The sequence below is a fragment of the Lutzomyia longipalpis genome, chromosome 4, assembly GCF_024334085.1.
Source record: "Lutzomyia longipalpis isolate SR_M1_2022 chromosome 4, ASM2433408v1".
Classification (NCBI taxonomy): domain Eukaryota; kingdom Metazoa; phylum Arthropoda; class Insecta; order Diptera; family Psychodidae; genus Lutzomyia; species Lutzomyia longipalpis.
The window spans coordinates 10,841,198-10,855,303 of NC_074710.1; the positions used below are offsets into that span (position 1 = coordinate 10,841,198).

A 14,106-nucleotide genomic window follows, 5' to 3' on the forward strand; every position below is an offset into this window, starting at 1 on the left:
GAAAATAGCACAAATGTAAAAGATTTAATTGGTTTCAAAGGCTTAAATAAATGTCCTTACATGGTCGTGGCGTGAGATTCCAAATGTAGTGCAATGAGAAGATCATAGAAACCTTGACGCAAAGGACCACTCATATATTCGGACTTGATGGCATAGAGTAGTTGCTTTTGATCCACATGAAGGCATAGGGCGTGAGCAGCTCTATAATTCGATTGGTAGCAAAGTGCTGCGTAGAGTGTTAGAGTATGTGAGTGGAAGGAGAGAAGTTTATCCATTTCAATGAGCTCCAGAATATCAATGCAACGATCCTCCTCGGGAATGTGAAGAGCCAGCATGGATACGGGGTCTTCACATAGCATAGACCAACCACGTATGTCGGAGAGTTTCAGCGCATGAACTTGGAGGGCATTGTTGGGCACACGAGCCCATTGATGTGGCTTTAGGCATTGCACCTTTAGTCTTGGTGGAAATTGGGGATTAACATGCTTATCCCCGGTTGGTAGAACAGCAGCTGACAATGGTAGGGTAGTTGGGGTACGACCCAATTCAATTTGGAGCACTTCCTTACTTGTAGCCTCCACAAAAATAGCCGGAAAGAGTTTCATATCGGGTTCCATGACCCATTTATGGGAGGTTTCCTTACCCTCGCACGTAAATCTAATTGTACCCGTTGCCGTATCAACGAAGCACCCCACAAACATACCCTGAGATGCACCCTTCCCCGATGCATCCTGAGTCACTTCGTTGAACAATTCATCCGAACGCACCATGTAGCAACTCTGTCGATTCACCTGATCTGCAATACTTCCGTAATCATCTTCCATTGTTACGGAGATACGGCGAACAGTTTGCTGATTAAATTCATTGCTGTGCCTGTGATATTGTGTGGTTACCCAGCCAATCCACACGTGCGTAGGATCTTGACCCGGGAAGATTCGTACACCGTAGAAATATTCATTGATCAGCTTGAGACATTCTGAATCATAGACTTCATTGCCAACTGCCTCAATTGGGCTACCACCCAAAGAATTCACGGTCATTGTTTTCGGACGATCTGGCACTGCAGGTGGTTGAACTCTTAAATCAGCATTAGACACTCTGACCGTTGGAGCTCTTGTCATTGTTTGCGATTGAATAACATTTCTTCCCTGAGCTGAAATTTAATGAAAATTAGGCATAAATGTCCTTAATTCACTTATAAAATAATCTTTCACACTTACTACTTCTCCGGTCAGCTGGTTCTGGGGTCTTTGCCTTCAATTTATCCTTACTCTGATCACGTTTCTTTGAGAAGAATTTAAACGGACTCCTGCCACGCTTCTTCTTATCATCCTTATCGCCAATCTCACCGTAGGCATTCATATCCAATTCACTTGTTGACCTCTGAATCTTTGAATTAATCTCAATACTTGGTGGGTCGTATGCAGCAATGCTACCACGCGAAAGGGATCCCTTCCTCGGTGGTCTTGATGGGTTTGGACGTAGCATTTGTTCATCTGCCTCCGCAGCATCTTCATTGTAATTCCTATGTAGGCCCTTGATATCATTCATGGTGAAGCCACTACGCATTATATGATCAAAATGTGCAGGAGTTGTTTGTTCAGCTTCAGCTAAGATGCGATTTTGGCGCATCTTGATCTCTTCCCATCGGCGCATTTTCTCATTTTCACTAAAACCACCAAAAAAAAATGTAAAAGTCAAGTAAAACAAGAAGCAAAAGAGTTCTATTTGCTCTTTACTCACGTAATAAATGTACTCTGGCAAATAACTGGCAGTGATAGCCTAAGGAATTCCCAATTGGCTTTCTCCATTGTTTCGAAAGTATTATGGGAGATTTTTAAGCATGGCGGTGTATCAGCACCTCCTGGAATTCTCGTAACATCAATGCGACAATCAATAAAGTCTTCGGTATTCTCGAAAATTGGTTGATCCTTCGTGTACCAATGCGTTACAGGTCTTCTCATATTTCTACAAAATTTAAAATATACGCGTATTAAATTGAATTTTATTTTAAAATAAATCTTAAATTTAAAGAAACTTACACACAGAATGGTTCGTAGCCCTCTTGAAGACCACACGTTGTGAACCACTTCAAGGAATCAACATTCTGCCCATAAATCAATCGAGCTTTTTGTCCCACCTGCAAAGGTAATAGATTCAATATTAATTGTCTCAGAGTTTTGTGTGAGGAGTACTTTACCCCAAGAGTACAGGCTGGAACAAAGCCAACACCATCGGAGGTTACATCAGCAAATGTTGTTTCACCACCCAATGCATCCATCAACAGTTCTCCATTCAGAGAGAAACCTTTAAAATAAATTTACAAAAAAATCCCTTTTAATTAATAACTAAAAATAATTTTAAAGAAGTTTATTAGCAAAAACATTATTAAAACATTCATGCAAATCTATAAAACCGTACAGTTCGAAAAAGGAATAACTCTGTCAAAGAGAATTTTTTAAGACCAATAAAAAATAATTTTCCAGGATCTTTTATTCTGGCTCCTACTTAAATAATAAAATTTAGGTTTAGAGAGCCTAGCTTGTAGACATAAAGATAATTCAATGTTTTCTTAATTAGTCAAAAGATAATAATTGTTGGTTATAGAATAAAAATAAAATTTAGAGTTACATCCTTTTCGAATCATACGATTCCTTTCGCAGGTAATAAACAATTTTTAAAAAAACACAGGGGTGATAGCAGAAATTTTTGAAAAATAAATTTAAAAACTGTTAAAATATTTTGTTTTGAATTTTGTGGAGAGATGAATAAATGAAAATGAATTCAAAAAAAAGATTAAAATTTTAACAACAAAGGTGTTAAAAGAGCTTCCGGTAAAATTAGCATTTTCCAAAATTTTCAGCTTGAAAAGGAATCATCCATACATGCAAAAAGATTAGGTAATGAAAAGATGAAATTATTTTAGAAAAATATCATGTTAAAATATTTCAGATTAAAAATAATGAAATGAATAAAATTACGTGAATTTATTAAACATTGCGCACAAAGTTAAAAAAAATTAATGCCTTATTAACATATCTCGCTTATTTGAATTTTTTTAGAGCATTTTGGGTGAAGGTTTGACTTTGCGAAAGTTAGATAAATTAGAGAATTAAAAAAAAAGATTTAATTTTTTCTATGGCACAACATTCCCTTATACTGACATTTCATTTATTCTCTAAACTAATTCGCTATATATTTATGTAAAAAAAAATTGAATAATGTTAAAGCTCATTTTAAGTTCGCTAATAAAATACATTTGGCTTTTAATGTCGCAATAATGTAAGTAAAATTTTGCTTTTAGTCTTGTTTTGTTCTTGAGCAAGATTTTATTTAGGCATTTCTTACTGATGGTGTGATCCACCAAATCAAGGAAGACACCAACGACATCGCCAGGAACCCACTGTTTGCCAAAGGACTCTGTTGAGCCCCCCGATACTTTTTCTTCCTACAAAAATTCAATGTATTTTGCCGCATATTATACACATAATTAAAAATTGTCAAAGATATCAAAGTATAAAGAAAAGACGAAGGGTGGAGGACAACAGAGAGATATGAAAGAAAAACAATAAGGTTTGAATATGTTATTAAAAAAAAATCTGCTCGCTTTCGTTCTTGTTAGGCACTGACAAGAGGATGTTTTTGTAAAATTTTTAACTTTAAAATTCTTTTTCTTAAATTTCTTTGTCATTGAAACATTTTTCTTACTAATCGTTTGCTCCGGTACATCAATAAAGCATCCAACAACATCTCCAACATCATATGGAGAACCAAATGTATCCACAGAACCTCCATGAATTTTCGTTAACTAATACCCATATTTGAAAATAATTTAATATTTCTTTTTTTTCTCTTAAGAAAATGTAATTAAAATAATTATTTTTGATATATTGTGTTTCTTTCAAACAAAATTACAAAACTACATGGTGATTACATTAAAAATAAAATAGATAGAGAATCATTAGTGAAGATACTTACATTGTATCCATCAAAGGCCCATGTACTGTCATCATTTCCAAGCATCGTTCCTGGATTGCAGTCAGCTCTAGCCCAACCGACCTTTAAAAATAAAGTAGTTTAATGTTTAATTTAAAGTAGTTTAATTGTAAGTAGTTCTAAAAAACTTAAGCTTAGATTTAGAAACTGAAGTCTAGATTAAGAAACTTATGCATCTACGTTAGAAACTCAAACCTAGCTTATAAAACTAAGGTCTGGTTTAAGAAAACTTAGGCCTAGCTTAACTCGGAGTTAAGTTTCTTAAGCTAGGTCGAAGTTTTCTTAAACTCGGAGTTAAGTCGAAGTTTTCTTAAACCAACTTAGAACCAACTTAAGAAACTTAGGCTCCCTGTTAGAAAATGAAGCCTAGCTTATAAAACTTAGGTCTGGTTTAAGAAAACTTAGGCCTAGCTTAAGAAACTTAACTCGGAGTTAAGTTTCTTAAGCTAGGTCTAAGTTTTCTTAAACCAGACCTAAGTTTTATAAGCTAGGCTTCATTTTCCAACAAGGAGCCTAAGTTTCTTAAGCAAGGCTTTAGTTTCTTAATCTAATCTTAAGTTTTTTAGACCGGAATAAGTTTCCTACATTTAGGCTTTTCAGATTTTGAAGCTAAAACCTTATATGCCTAGCATAAGAAACGGCTAAACCGACCTATGTAAGTGAATTTCACCAAGAATCTCAACTTACCCGCATTGGGCCGGCAGTAAGTACTTCAAATTCAAAGTACCATTTTCCCGATGTAACGGCGTAGTTCTTCTCAACTCGATACGTTCGAAATGCAGCGAATTTCAGTCGTTGTGCTTCAGCCAGAAGAGCTTCATTGCCCTCACCTGTTGGTGGGTCAAGATTGTACCCATACACCAAGAGGGTTCGTACAGTTTCCGAAGCCGTATCCCGATTTGCCTTCTTTATGGCTTCATCAACTTTCGCATAGGGCACCAAATGGGGGCTACGGTGATTTTCTGAATCTTCATTGAGACCATACGTCCATCCCTGCTGGATTCTCTCCTTTGCCCACAAATTGTGCGTATTCTCAGCCAATTGATCAACGAGCTCCTCGAGTTTGGGTGTTAAAGTTACAGCACTGAGATCCAATGGGGCGGGCTTGTAGCCATTTGCCTGCATAAAGGGTTCATTCGGTAGACGAATTGGTCGAATTCTCGCTGGAGGCTTATCCAATGTAATGTAGTATCCAAGAGCAATGATTGTCTTTAGCGTTTGTACAGCTAGCTGGCAGTCGTAGCGCTTCTCTGCAGCCGGTAGGCGTTCAAATTGCGTTAGGCATGGATGGATTTTGTGCAAGTCGTCGCGGTATTCCCCCCAGCACCATCCAGCTTCAATTTTATTGAGAGCCCACATTTCGTGAATATTCTCCGCTAATTTATCCTTAATCGTATCCACAAATGACGGTAGACCGACATTGGTTGTATCAACGGGCTGTGGCACAAAGGGGGTGTCATCCTCAACGAGCCACGGTCCCGCTAGAACATTCTTATTGAGATTGCCAAAGTAGAAGCAAGGATCGAGGCTAAGTACTTGATGTGGCATAAGGCACTGAACGAGCGGTGAAAATCCCAGTGGTGGAGCAAATTTCAAGCGCCCATGATCACCACCGAGAAGGAAGCGACAGCTCAATTTGGAAGAACAACTGAGTACGGGAAAGAACATGCCGTCGAGATTGAAATTCCGGAAGCTCCCACGAACTCTAGCCCCGTTGAATGTAAATGTTATTATTGGCACTGTTAAGTCCAGGGCGCATCCAATTACATCACCCTTCCGGATGTAAGGCTCCTGCAGTTCAGCCGATACAATGGCAATTTTGCGTCCACCTGTCCACAGGTGTGCACCGTCGAAGCCGAATGAGTAGAGATCATCCCCAACGCCATTTCCACCCCATTTTTCACCACCTCCGGGGTATGGGACATATCCCGATGTATTGGCCCAACCAATTCGTAGATGTGGCATCATGTGGGTTGTCTGCTCAATGTGATCCATTGTTATTTCAAAATACCACTTTTGGTACATTGCAGACCCCTCGACGCGACCTACAAATATGTTTGGTCGAATGCTGGCCACATGATCAACAAGTTGCGTCTGAAGGAGAAGATTCTTTCCGGGCAGAAGAAAGTCACAAATATTATTCTGTGACGATCTCACAGCTACACCATTACCCACACAAAGGGAGCAAAGGACATCAAGGACCTTTGGATCACGACCATGTTTCTCCAGCAAGGATATAATCACTTTAATGTGTTCATCCTGTAGATGCAAAATAAAAAATTAAATAAACAAAAAGATAAATTAACTTAAAACGATTCAAATAAATTACCCTCATCATATTCAAGGCTTCAGGTGAATCAATAAGGACACAGTGGAGTACATCGAGCATTCCAGACCCTTCGCTGGAGGCTTGAGAACCAAGGCGAGAGAATAGCCAATTCAATCGATTTGTATTGGCAAATTGAGCACAATTGGTGTGATTTCCTTTAATAATAGCAGCTAGTAATTGGTACAGATAGCCCGAAATTAATTCCCAACTCTGACCACTTTCATCACTCGCTAGGAAGCTAGCAAGAAATCCCTGGGAAGTGATTACATTGATCTTATCAATGGCCTCGAGAATTAAATTCAACACGCCTTCTTCCTGAAAAAGATCCTGACGATTTCGCAGAGCACGAAATCTGTTTTGCTTCTCTTCGTGTTCTGCAATTAAATGAATTTTAAATTGCTTTAAATTTATTCTGAATTAACAGTCTTATTTATTCATTTTAAAATCAGATATTAGCTCATATTCAGCGAATAATAAATCATTAAAATCGTTGAAATTTCAGAGCATATTTTTGAATTTTCAAGGATTTCTTGGTCGCTGAATACGACCCATTGTGGAATTTTATTAAAAGCCTTTATTTAGGTAATTCCTACCCATATCATCGTCCGGTTGGGCAAAGTAATTGATGAGATCTTCAAGACACATCACCATCTCGGACAAATTCACAGTTTGAAAGAATATTGAGTGACGTCGATGTTCTTGCAATCTTTCAAGACCACTAAAAAGACAATTTAAATGAATTTATTATCTGATGCTTAATTAATTGAATCCTAATCTCAAAACTGATTAACTTACTTGATAAATTTCGTGAAGAGACTACTGCATTTGCGGATTACCCTTGCCGTTTTGGATTCCTCTTCCTGGGACCGTGAGAAATCCAGACCATCATCCATTTTTCCTTCCTCATGCAGGGCAGCCTGTTTCTCCTCCACCTTTCCCACGCCCTTCTTCTTCGTCTCATAGCTCTTGTAGCTCAACCAGAGACTCGACTCTAAGTGCTGTACAATGACAGTTGAGTCACCGTATTTTATAATTGGGGATCCAATTATTTCCAAATCTTTATCCTCAAGGATAATTTTTTGATCATCTTTCTCCTGACGCAAGCAAAATGTTGAGCATGAAATTGTTGCTTCGTCTTTTGCCAGCTGGAAAGGTATTAAAAAGAATTTTGAACTATACCTATGCTAAATTAATTAGTCAAGAAAGTTTTACCAAGCATAGTTCGTTGTTCTCGTTAACAGCCAAATAACGTCCTGTTGTTAGGTGACGAATCCTCATTGGATGGTACCAATTTATAAAGCCACCAGACCACTTTGTACGAGCCAATTCTAAGCGCCATAGGGACCTTGCTTGTGACATAACAGAACCTCCTTCATATATCACTATGCTGTTTTATTGGGAAATTAAAAATAATAAAAAAAAGATTTTTAGAATTAGATTTACGAAAATTAATCAGATTGCATTATTTCCTTATCCTTACTTTTGCCCAGGTTCATTTGCCCACGTGCTCGGGATTGTTAGACATTCGTCACCACCGTGAAAGAATCGCAGGACATCACCGCCAAAGACATAGCCAACATACTTCATGCGCGAAATTCCCGTACCATAGGGTTGAACTGACCAGTGTGTAACGTGGAAGCTGGCATTGACAATGGACTGGTCATTCTCCTTGGTGGTGTGCAAGTATCGCTCAGTGGCCACGGATACGAGAATCAAATCATCACCGACACGCACCTTTTCACCTTCTGACCTCTGCTTGCTGGCCGGATGAACCGTCCACCAGCACGCTTCGCCTTGACTGTGCTCCTGAAGACCAACATCGAAGGACAATTTGTCATTTGAGGACGACGTCGACAGGCAAGCTAAGTACTACGGAAGAGATTAATTGTGATTATATCGCACCATCGGGTCAAGGGGAAGAAGTAAGTAACAAGAACTTGTCTCTAAGGAAAATAATAATTTACCATGTCGCTGTTTTGGTGGCGTAAAAGAATAGCATTACCGTAGAGTAGTGTCCTGTGACCGGATCCTGTTCCTTTCCCCTGAAAATTATGAACAAGAAATTAATTAAAATTTACTTCTTCTAATCAATTTTCATTTGATTTCTTCTTGCTTTCTTTTACTTTTCAACGTTCGACAATAAAAAAAACATTGCAATATCTAACAACAAAAGAGAATCATCCTAATTTTATTAAATTTTGTTATAAATTCCATAAAATCGTGTATCATTTAGATAAAAAGCAATTTATCATATTCTTTTGCATACAAGAGCGTACACAACACATTCAGCATGTTCTCAGCATATTTTCATGATAACAGGAAATTGTGAAAAAAGAAAGGAAATTGTGGGAAATGTTTCTATCAAAACAACCAACACAATAAACAACATAATTCTGCCCACGAAATGACCTTCAAAGTTACAAAAGGCACTATCAAAACATACATAATGCATATACATATGTATGTATATATCAAGTGATTTATATCAGGGCTATATATCCTTGTGAGTTCCTTCTGTTCACTCTTAAACAAAAGTACACAAAAGTACAAAAAAAAGAATTTTTATCGCCAACTTTTATTTTATTGGAAATCCATAAATTTTTGTTTGGTCATTTTTACAAATTGGTCCGTTAAATTGATGAAGTTAAAGAAATATGTGTGATAACATTAAGAGGTTTCTGTCTGGATATTATGCTCGTGAAAAGAGGATGGACAAATAAAATTTTGTGAGCCTCATTTTGTTGAATCACACAAAACACAAAACAATATAATAAATAATATTAGGGAAAATATTGTTTTCTTCACTGATAAAAAAGATATGATTCGTGATCTTTGAACTTCAGTTTGGACGAAAATGAGAGCCTTTATTCAAGAGATAGGAATTTATGCATTTAAATAATAAAATAAAAGGCATTATTATTTTTAAAGGTGATTTTACGTGAAAATTTCATAAATTTGTGGGAAAATAATGAAAATTCAAGCACAGTTGTATATAACTGATTAAGGAAGAAAGGTAAGGAAAAAATGTAACATGATTGTTAAAAAAAATCCTTAACTTTAAAATAATTTTTCTATTTCTCAAAATATTGCAATAGTTTATAGTATTGAATATACTTCCGGTTTCCCTCAAATTATATCTAAAAATCTTTTATGAAAAATCATTAGTAAAAATATAATTATATAGAATTAAAAGGATGTTCATCTAACAGTACATGATAAAACTTTAAATCTGATGCATACGCTCTTACGTGAAAAATCAATTTGAAATCTTTAGCTAAAATAAAGCACGTTTTATCAAAAAAAAAAAAATGTCCTAAGACAATAAGTAATGTGTATAATTAAAGAAAAAATAATACAAATAATTTTAAAACAATTCAACCTGACGATCACAGTCGATACACACAACGTGTTAAATTTGTTACAAATTCTAAATGTTTTAGGAATGCCAATTAATTAATAAACAAATATGTAGATATATGTAATAATTATTCAGAATTCTATGATAGGTATGTGGGAAGATGGGGGAGAAAATTTGTCACCTATAGGATTAAATTCCTTACTGTGGTATGAATGTATGTATGTTTAAATAGAACAGAGAAAAAGATTTTTCCTTAAGTTCCTCTGTATTATAACTTTTTCTAGCTTTTAATTAACCATGTTACAAACCTTTAGATGACAAATTCCACCCCAATCTCCCTTTAAATGAAGTTAATTAATGAATATGAAATATGAAATTTAAAGAGATCTGACAGATGAATTTTTTATGCTTTTTAGTATTTATTTTTTAATAAAAAAGAAAAATAAAAGAATTTTTTCTGTAAAAAATCTCATATTTTTTTCTCAAAAATTGATCTGTCCTATTTACTTTGTTTTTACTTAATAAAAAAATTTCAACTCCCTGAAAATCTTCTCTTACTTCCATCTTCTCTTTCTCACTGTCTTACACGATACTTACTAAGGAATCTTTCTCCTGTAAACCAAATTAGAAAATTATGATAATTTTCTTATTTATGCCCATGTTTTATGCTCATAGTTATAAATTGAAAGAAAGCATGACAAAATGTGAATAGTTAATCTTCATACTATTCATCATTGTAAGAAGTATTTAAAAAAAAAAGAGAGAGCTTTTGTACAATATTAAATGAAAAGCATTTGATTTTTCTCATTTATTTTTCATGAGATTTTTCTTTGTAGCATTGAGCTTTCGCTATGAAAATATGTCTTTTTCCGGTAGAAAATGTTCAAAATTCTCAATTCAATTGAAACTCACGGTCTCAGATCCTGCAGCTGTAACGAGCTCCTGCAGTGCTCTCACGGAGAGAGCTTGCTCAATAACGAAGACACATTGTGATAGGTCAGGAGGGATGTTTTTATCGGCAATATTTTCAAGGAAACAATGCCGATTGCCAAAACCCTCCGCTGCTAAGCAAACACGTTCACCTGTGGCTGTGCACGAAAGACAAACCATGTCTTCCTGTAAATTTAAAGGAAAATTCACATTAAATAGAAATTTTAGGAAAATTTAAAAGTAGGTATGTAATTAAAATAAATATAATCATACCGTGCGCAAGAATGAAACATCATCTTGCTCAGATCCTCCTTCCGCTTCAGCCATGTTGCGGAAGTGTTATCCTCCACACTAGCAAACAACTTGATATTTCTTTCCCTATTATGTCTTAAACTTTTTTGTAGATCCACATGTGCCACAGATCACCTTTGCAGGAAAAGAAACAACAAATCAATCAAGGAAAAAAACTCATAAATTACAATTTCTTTTGAAGTTATTAATCTATATAATAAAGAAAGGTCTCTTTAAAATTTCGTTCCTGATCATCTATGCATTTCTGCACCGTGCGTTGGTCCGATCGTGATGAAATTTGGTACAGAGACTCCTGATACCAGGCGGTTTTTACCAACGGCATTCATTTTCCCCCCAGAGTCCCCCTTCTCATAGCCCCCATATAAAAATCACGATTTTTTCACTACTTTTTGAATTTTGCGCCATAAATGTTGTGTGAAATTCACTTTTTCCCTTTGAAATATTTGTTGGAGATTTTTTGCGTGGCCCATCTATCTTTCTTCTATATAATAAAGAAAGGTCTCTTTAAAATTTCGTTCCTGTTCATCTATGCATTTCTACACCGTTGGTCCGATCGTGATGAAATTTGGTACAGAGACTCCTGATATACCAGGCGATTGTTACCAACGACATTCATTTTCTATTGGACTTTTTTCATCTCAATTATCTTCTCTATATAAAATTTGCGCGAAGCGCAACAAATCCCCGCGAAGCGGGGCGAGGTAAATTGGAGCGAAGCGACAATTTACCTCGTTATTTTAATATTGTAATAAGATATTGCAATCGACATATAAAATTTGGGGATTTTATTCTAAAAGAAAATAGCAATTTTTCTTAATCCATTAAATTGATAAGAACTTTTCTGACTTTAACCCTTTCACGTTCTTTATTTATTTAATATTTCTCTTCTTCTTCTATTTTTTTTTATTGTTTTCTGGGCCGGACATGATTTCGATATCCACACAGCCCATGCATTAAAATCACACAGAAGAGACCAAAGAAGACGCTTTGTTCGAAAAATGTCCTTTGAGAGCATCAATAGAATAAATATCGTGATAAAAAGAGCGCATTCAATGTTACTGTTTCACGTGGACGCGAAAGAGTTAAAATATTATAATAGCGTCACATGGAGTTACAAGGATAATTTTAGTACGCTTCACCATTTCACTTTGCTGACTTTAAGAAGACAGATTTTTTTATTTATTAAAAAAATGATAAAAGGAAAGGAAAGCTCTAGGTTATAATTCATGAAAGTTCCAAAACTTTAGTTGAGAACAAATTTCTCTGGATAATTTTCAATTCAGATTTTACGAAAATTTCAAAAGCTTTTCTGAACATATCTGAGTTAATTTGTATATAAAATTTTTTTTAAATTAATTTTGTGAAGCTTGTTTTAGTTCCAATTTAATTAAATAGGGTTAGGACTTTTTAGCTACATATATTACATTTGAAATATGCAATAAATCGAAGACAATAAAAGACAAATAAAAAAAATAATACAAAATAACTCCTTGTGACGGTATAAATTTATTATTTTATATGAAGGAAATTAATTTAGGAAGTATAAAAAGCTTAAAATGTTTCTTTGCTTTTTTTCGCTTTTCGCGAATGTTGAAAGGTGTGTTGAGTTTAAATGAAATGGAAGATTTATTATTAGAATTCACGAAACTTATATATTGCGTGTCCTCTCATTCGCATTAGTTTGAGTATAATAAAATCACGACGATTTTCCGAGCTTTGAAATAAGCCCACCCGAAAGACAAATCACATCTATTTTTGCATTAACGAATTTTGAGAGAAAAGTCAGATAGACTTCATAATTTTGTTAACTCTTAAAATGTGTTTTTTTTAAATATTATTTATTTAAATATCTAATTTTTCTCTGCAGTTTAAAAAAAAGAAGAAATTATGATTTTTTTCAGAGCAAATAATTTCGCTTGTCTTTCCTCCCTTGACCACCCTTCCAGTTTTTCCTCATATCAACATTATTTATGACTCTACTGCAGTGAGAGCATAACTTTTTCATGAGTTTTTCTCACATCGAAATGTTGCTTTATTTACTTTGCACTCTCCAAAAAAAATTCTCACGAGAGAATTTCTACAAAAAAAAAGTTTTGCTAAATTTAAATTTTATGCACAAGGTATTAAATTAAGTTAATGAAATTGAATTCACAAATTGCTTCTGCGATGCTGTAATCCTGGCCCAGCAATCGCAAAATCTTCACATTTGTGGCTCAAAGATATTTTTAAGCATAAGCACTTAGCCACAGCACAAAAATAACACCGGGAGCCCCAGAAAAATTTTCTTTTTCAGCTCCCATGAAAATTTTGCACTTTTCAGCGTGAAAACTGCATTCTGGTTGATAAAAATTGAATTTTTATAGTGAAAATTTTTAAATTATCGTATGTTAACACTGGATTTTCCAGTTGAATCGATTTTAATTAGAGTAAAATGGGTTTTCCGATCACCGGACGTGAAAAACGTACCGTCACCCCCTGAATCTCAATCTGAACTAAATTTAGGTAAAACGAGTATCACGAAATACCGTCGAAGTTACCATTCGGGCACGTACACTGTCCGTTAATCCCAATTTTTCACCTGACAGTTGGAAATTTTCAGGGAAATTCACCTCCGAAAATTGAAATGTTGTGTTTTTTTGAAAAATTTCTTCTGCAACAGTGACAGTTTGAATTGGAAAATTGTACAAACAATTAAAATCTATTACCTCTTACCAATTCGGAAAAGAAAATGTTTAATTAACATTTAGTTTTATTGGAAAATTTATTTCCATTACTTTCACAGAGTTCTTCTATATTTTTTAACTGTTAAAAAAGTATTTTAAATATTTCTGGAAGATGCAAAATATTTTCCCCAAAAATACTTGTCCAACTTTTTCCGAGAGTGTATGAAAAGTTTTCGGAAAAATAAATTTCCCAAACACTTTTGGGACATTTTTCCTTCATCCGAGAACCGACTTACGTGCCATAGAAAAAGGCAGCACGGTGTACAAAGTGAGTGAACAGGGAAAACACAATAATGTTTTCACGAAAACTAAGCGAATAAAAAAGAAAATTCCCCCAAAAATTTACAAAAAATTAAATACAGAGCTTGTTTTAAAGGATAGTGCTGGAATGAAGGAAAATCAAGGAAACTATCCTGCCTTAAATTGCCTTTGAATTTTCACATTAGTTCGAAAGAGAA

The 14,106-nt window shown here is 35.0% G+C and overlaps 1 protein-coding gene across 1 annotated transcript in view; it reads right to left on the reverse strand.

The window, feature by feature from the left end:
* Positions 1 to 13,403, reverse strand: part of LOC129796019 (ryanodine receptor) — a 30,212-nt gene extending 16,809 nt beyond the window's left edge. The window contains exons 1-18 of the mRNA XM_055837661.1: positions 13,392 to 13,403; positions 10,887 to 11,039; positions 10,596 to 10,799; positions 10,281 to 10,295; positions 8,290 to 8,367; positions 7,806 to 8,194; positions 7,538 to 7,712; positions 7,121 to 7,470; positions 6,919 to 7,043; positions 6,326 to 6,699; positions 4,684 to 6,255; positions 3,979 to 4,059; positions 3,349 to 3,448; positions 2,201 to 2,307; positions 2,043 to 2,140; positions 1,744 to 1,968; positions 1,221 to 1,669; positions 61 to 1,153 (exon numbers count right to left, since the gene is read on the reverse strand). Of these exons, the coding sequence (XP_055693636.1) occupies positions 61 to 1,153; positions 1,221 to 1,669; positions 1,744 to 1,968; positions 2,043 to 2,140; positions 2,201 to 2,307; positions 3,349 to 3,448; positions 3,979 to 4,059; positions 4,684 to 6,255; positions 6,326 to 6,699; positions 6,919 to 7,043; positions 7,121 to 7,470; positions 7,538 to 7,712; positions 7,806 to 8,194; positions 8,290 to 8,367; positions 10,281 to 10,295; positions 10,596 to 10,799; positions 10,887 to 10,940 (5,489 nt within the window). The 5' untranslated portion in view covers positions 10,941 to 11,039; positions 13,392 to 13,403. The remainder of the gene's footprint in view (positions 1 to 60; positions 1,154 to 1,220; positions 1,670 to 1,743; positions 1,969 to 2,042; positions 2,141 to 2,200; positions 2,308 to 3,348; positions 3,449 to 3,978; positions 4,060 to 4,683; positions 6,256 to 6,325; positions 6,700 to 6,918; positions 7,044 to 7,120; positions 7,471 to 7,537; positions 7,713 to 7,805; positions 8,195 to 8,289; positions 8,368 to 10,280; positions 10,296 to 10,595; positions 10,800 to 10,886; positions 11,040 to 13,391) is intronic.
* Between the last annotated feature and the right edge of the window lie 703 nt (positions 13,404 to 14,106).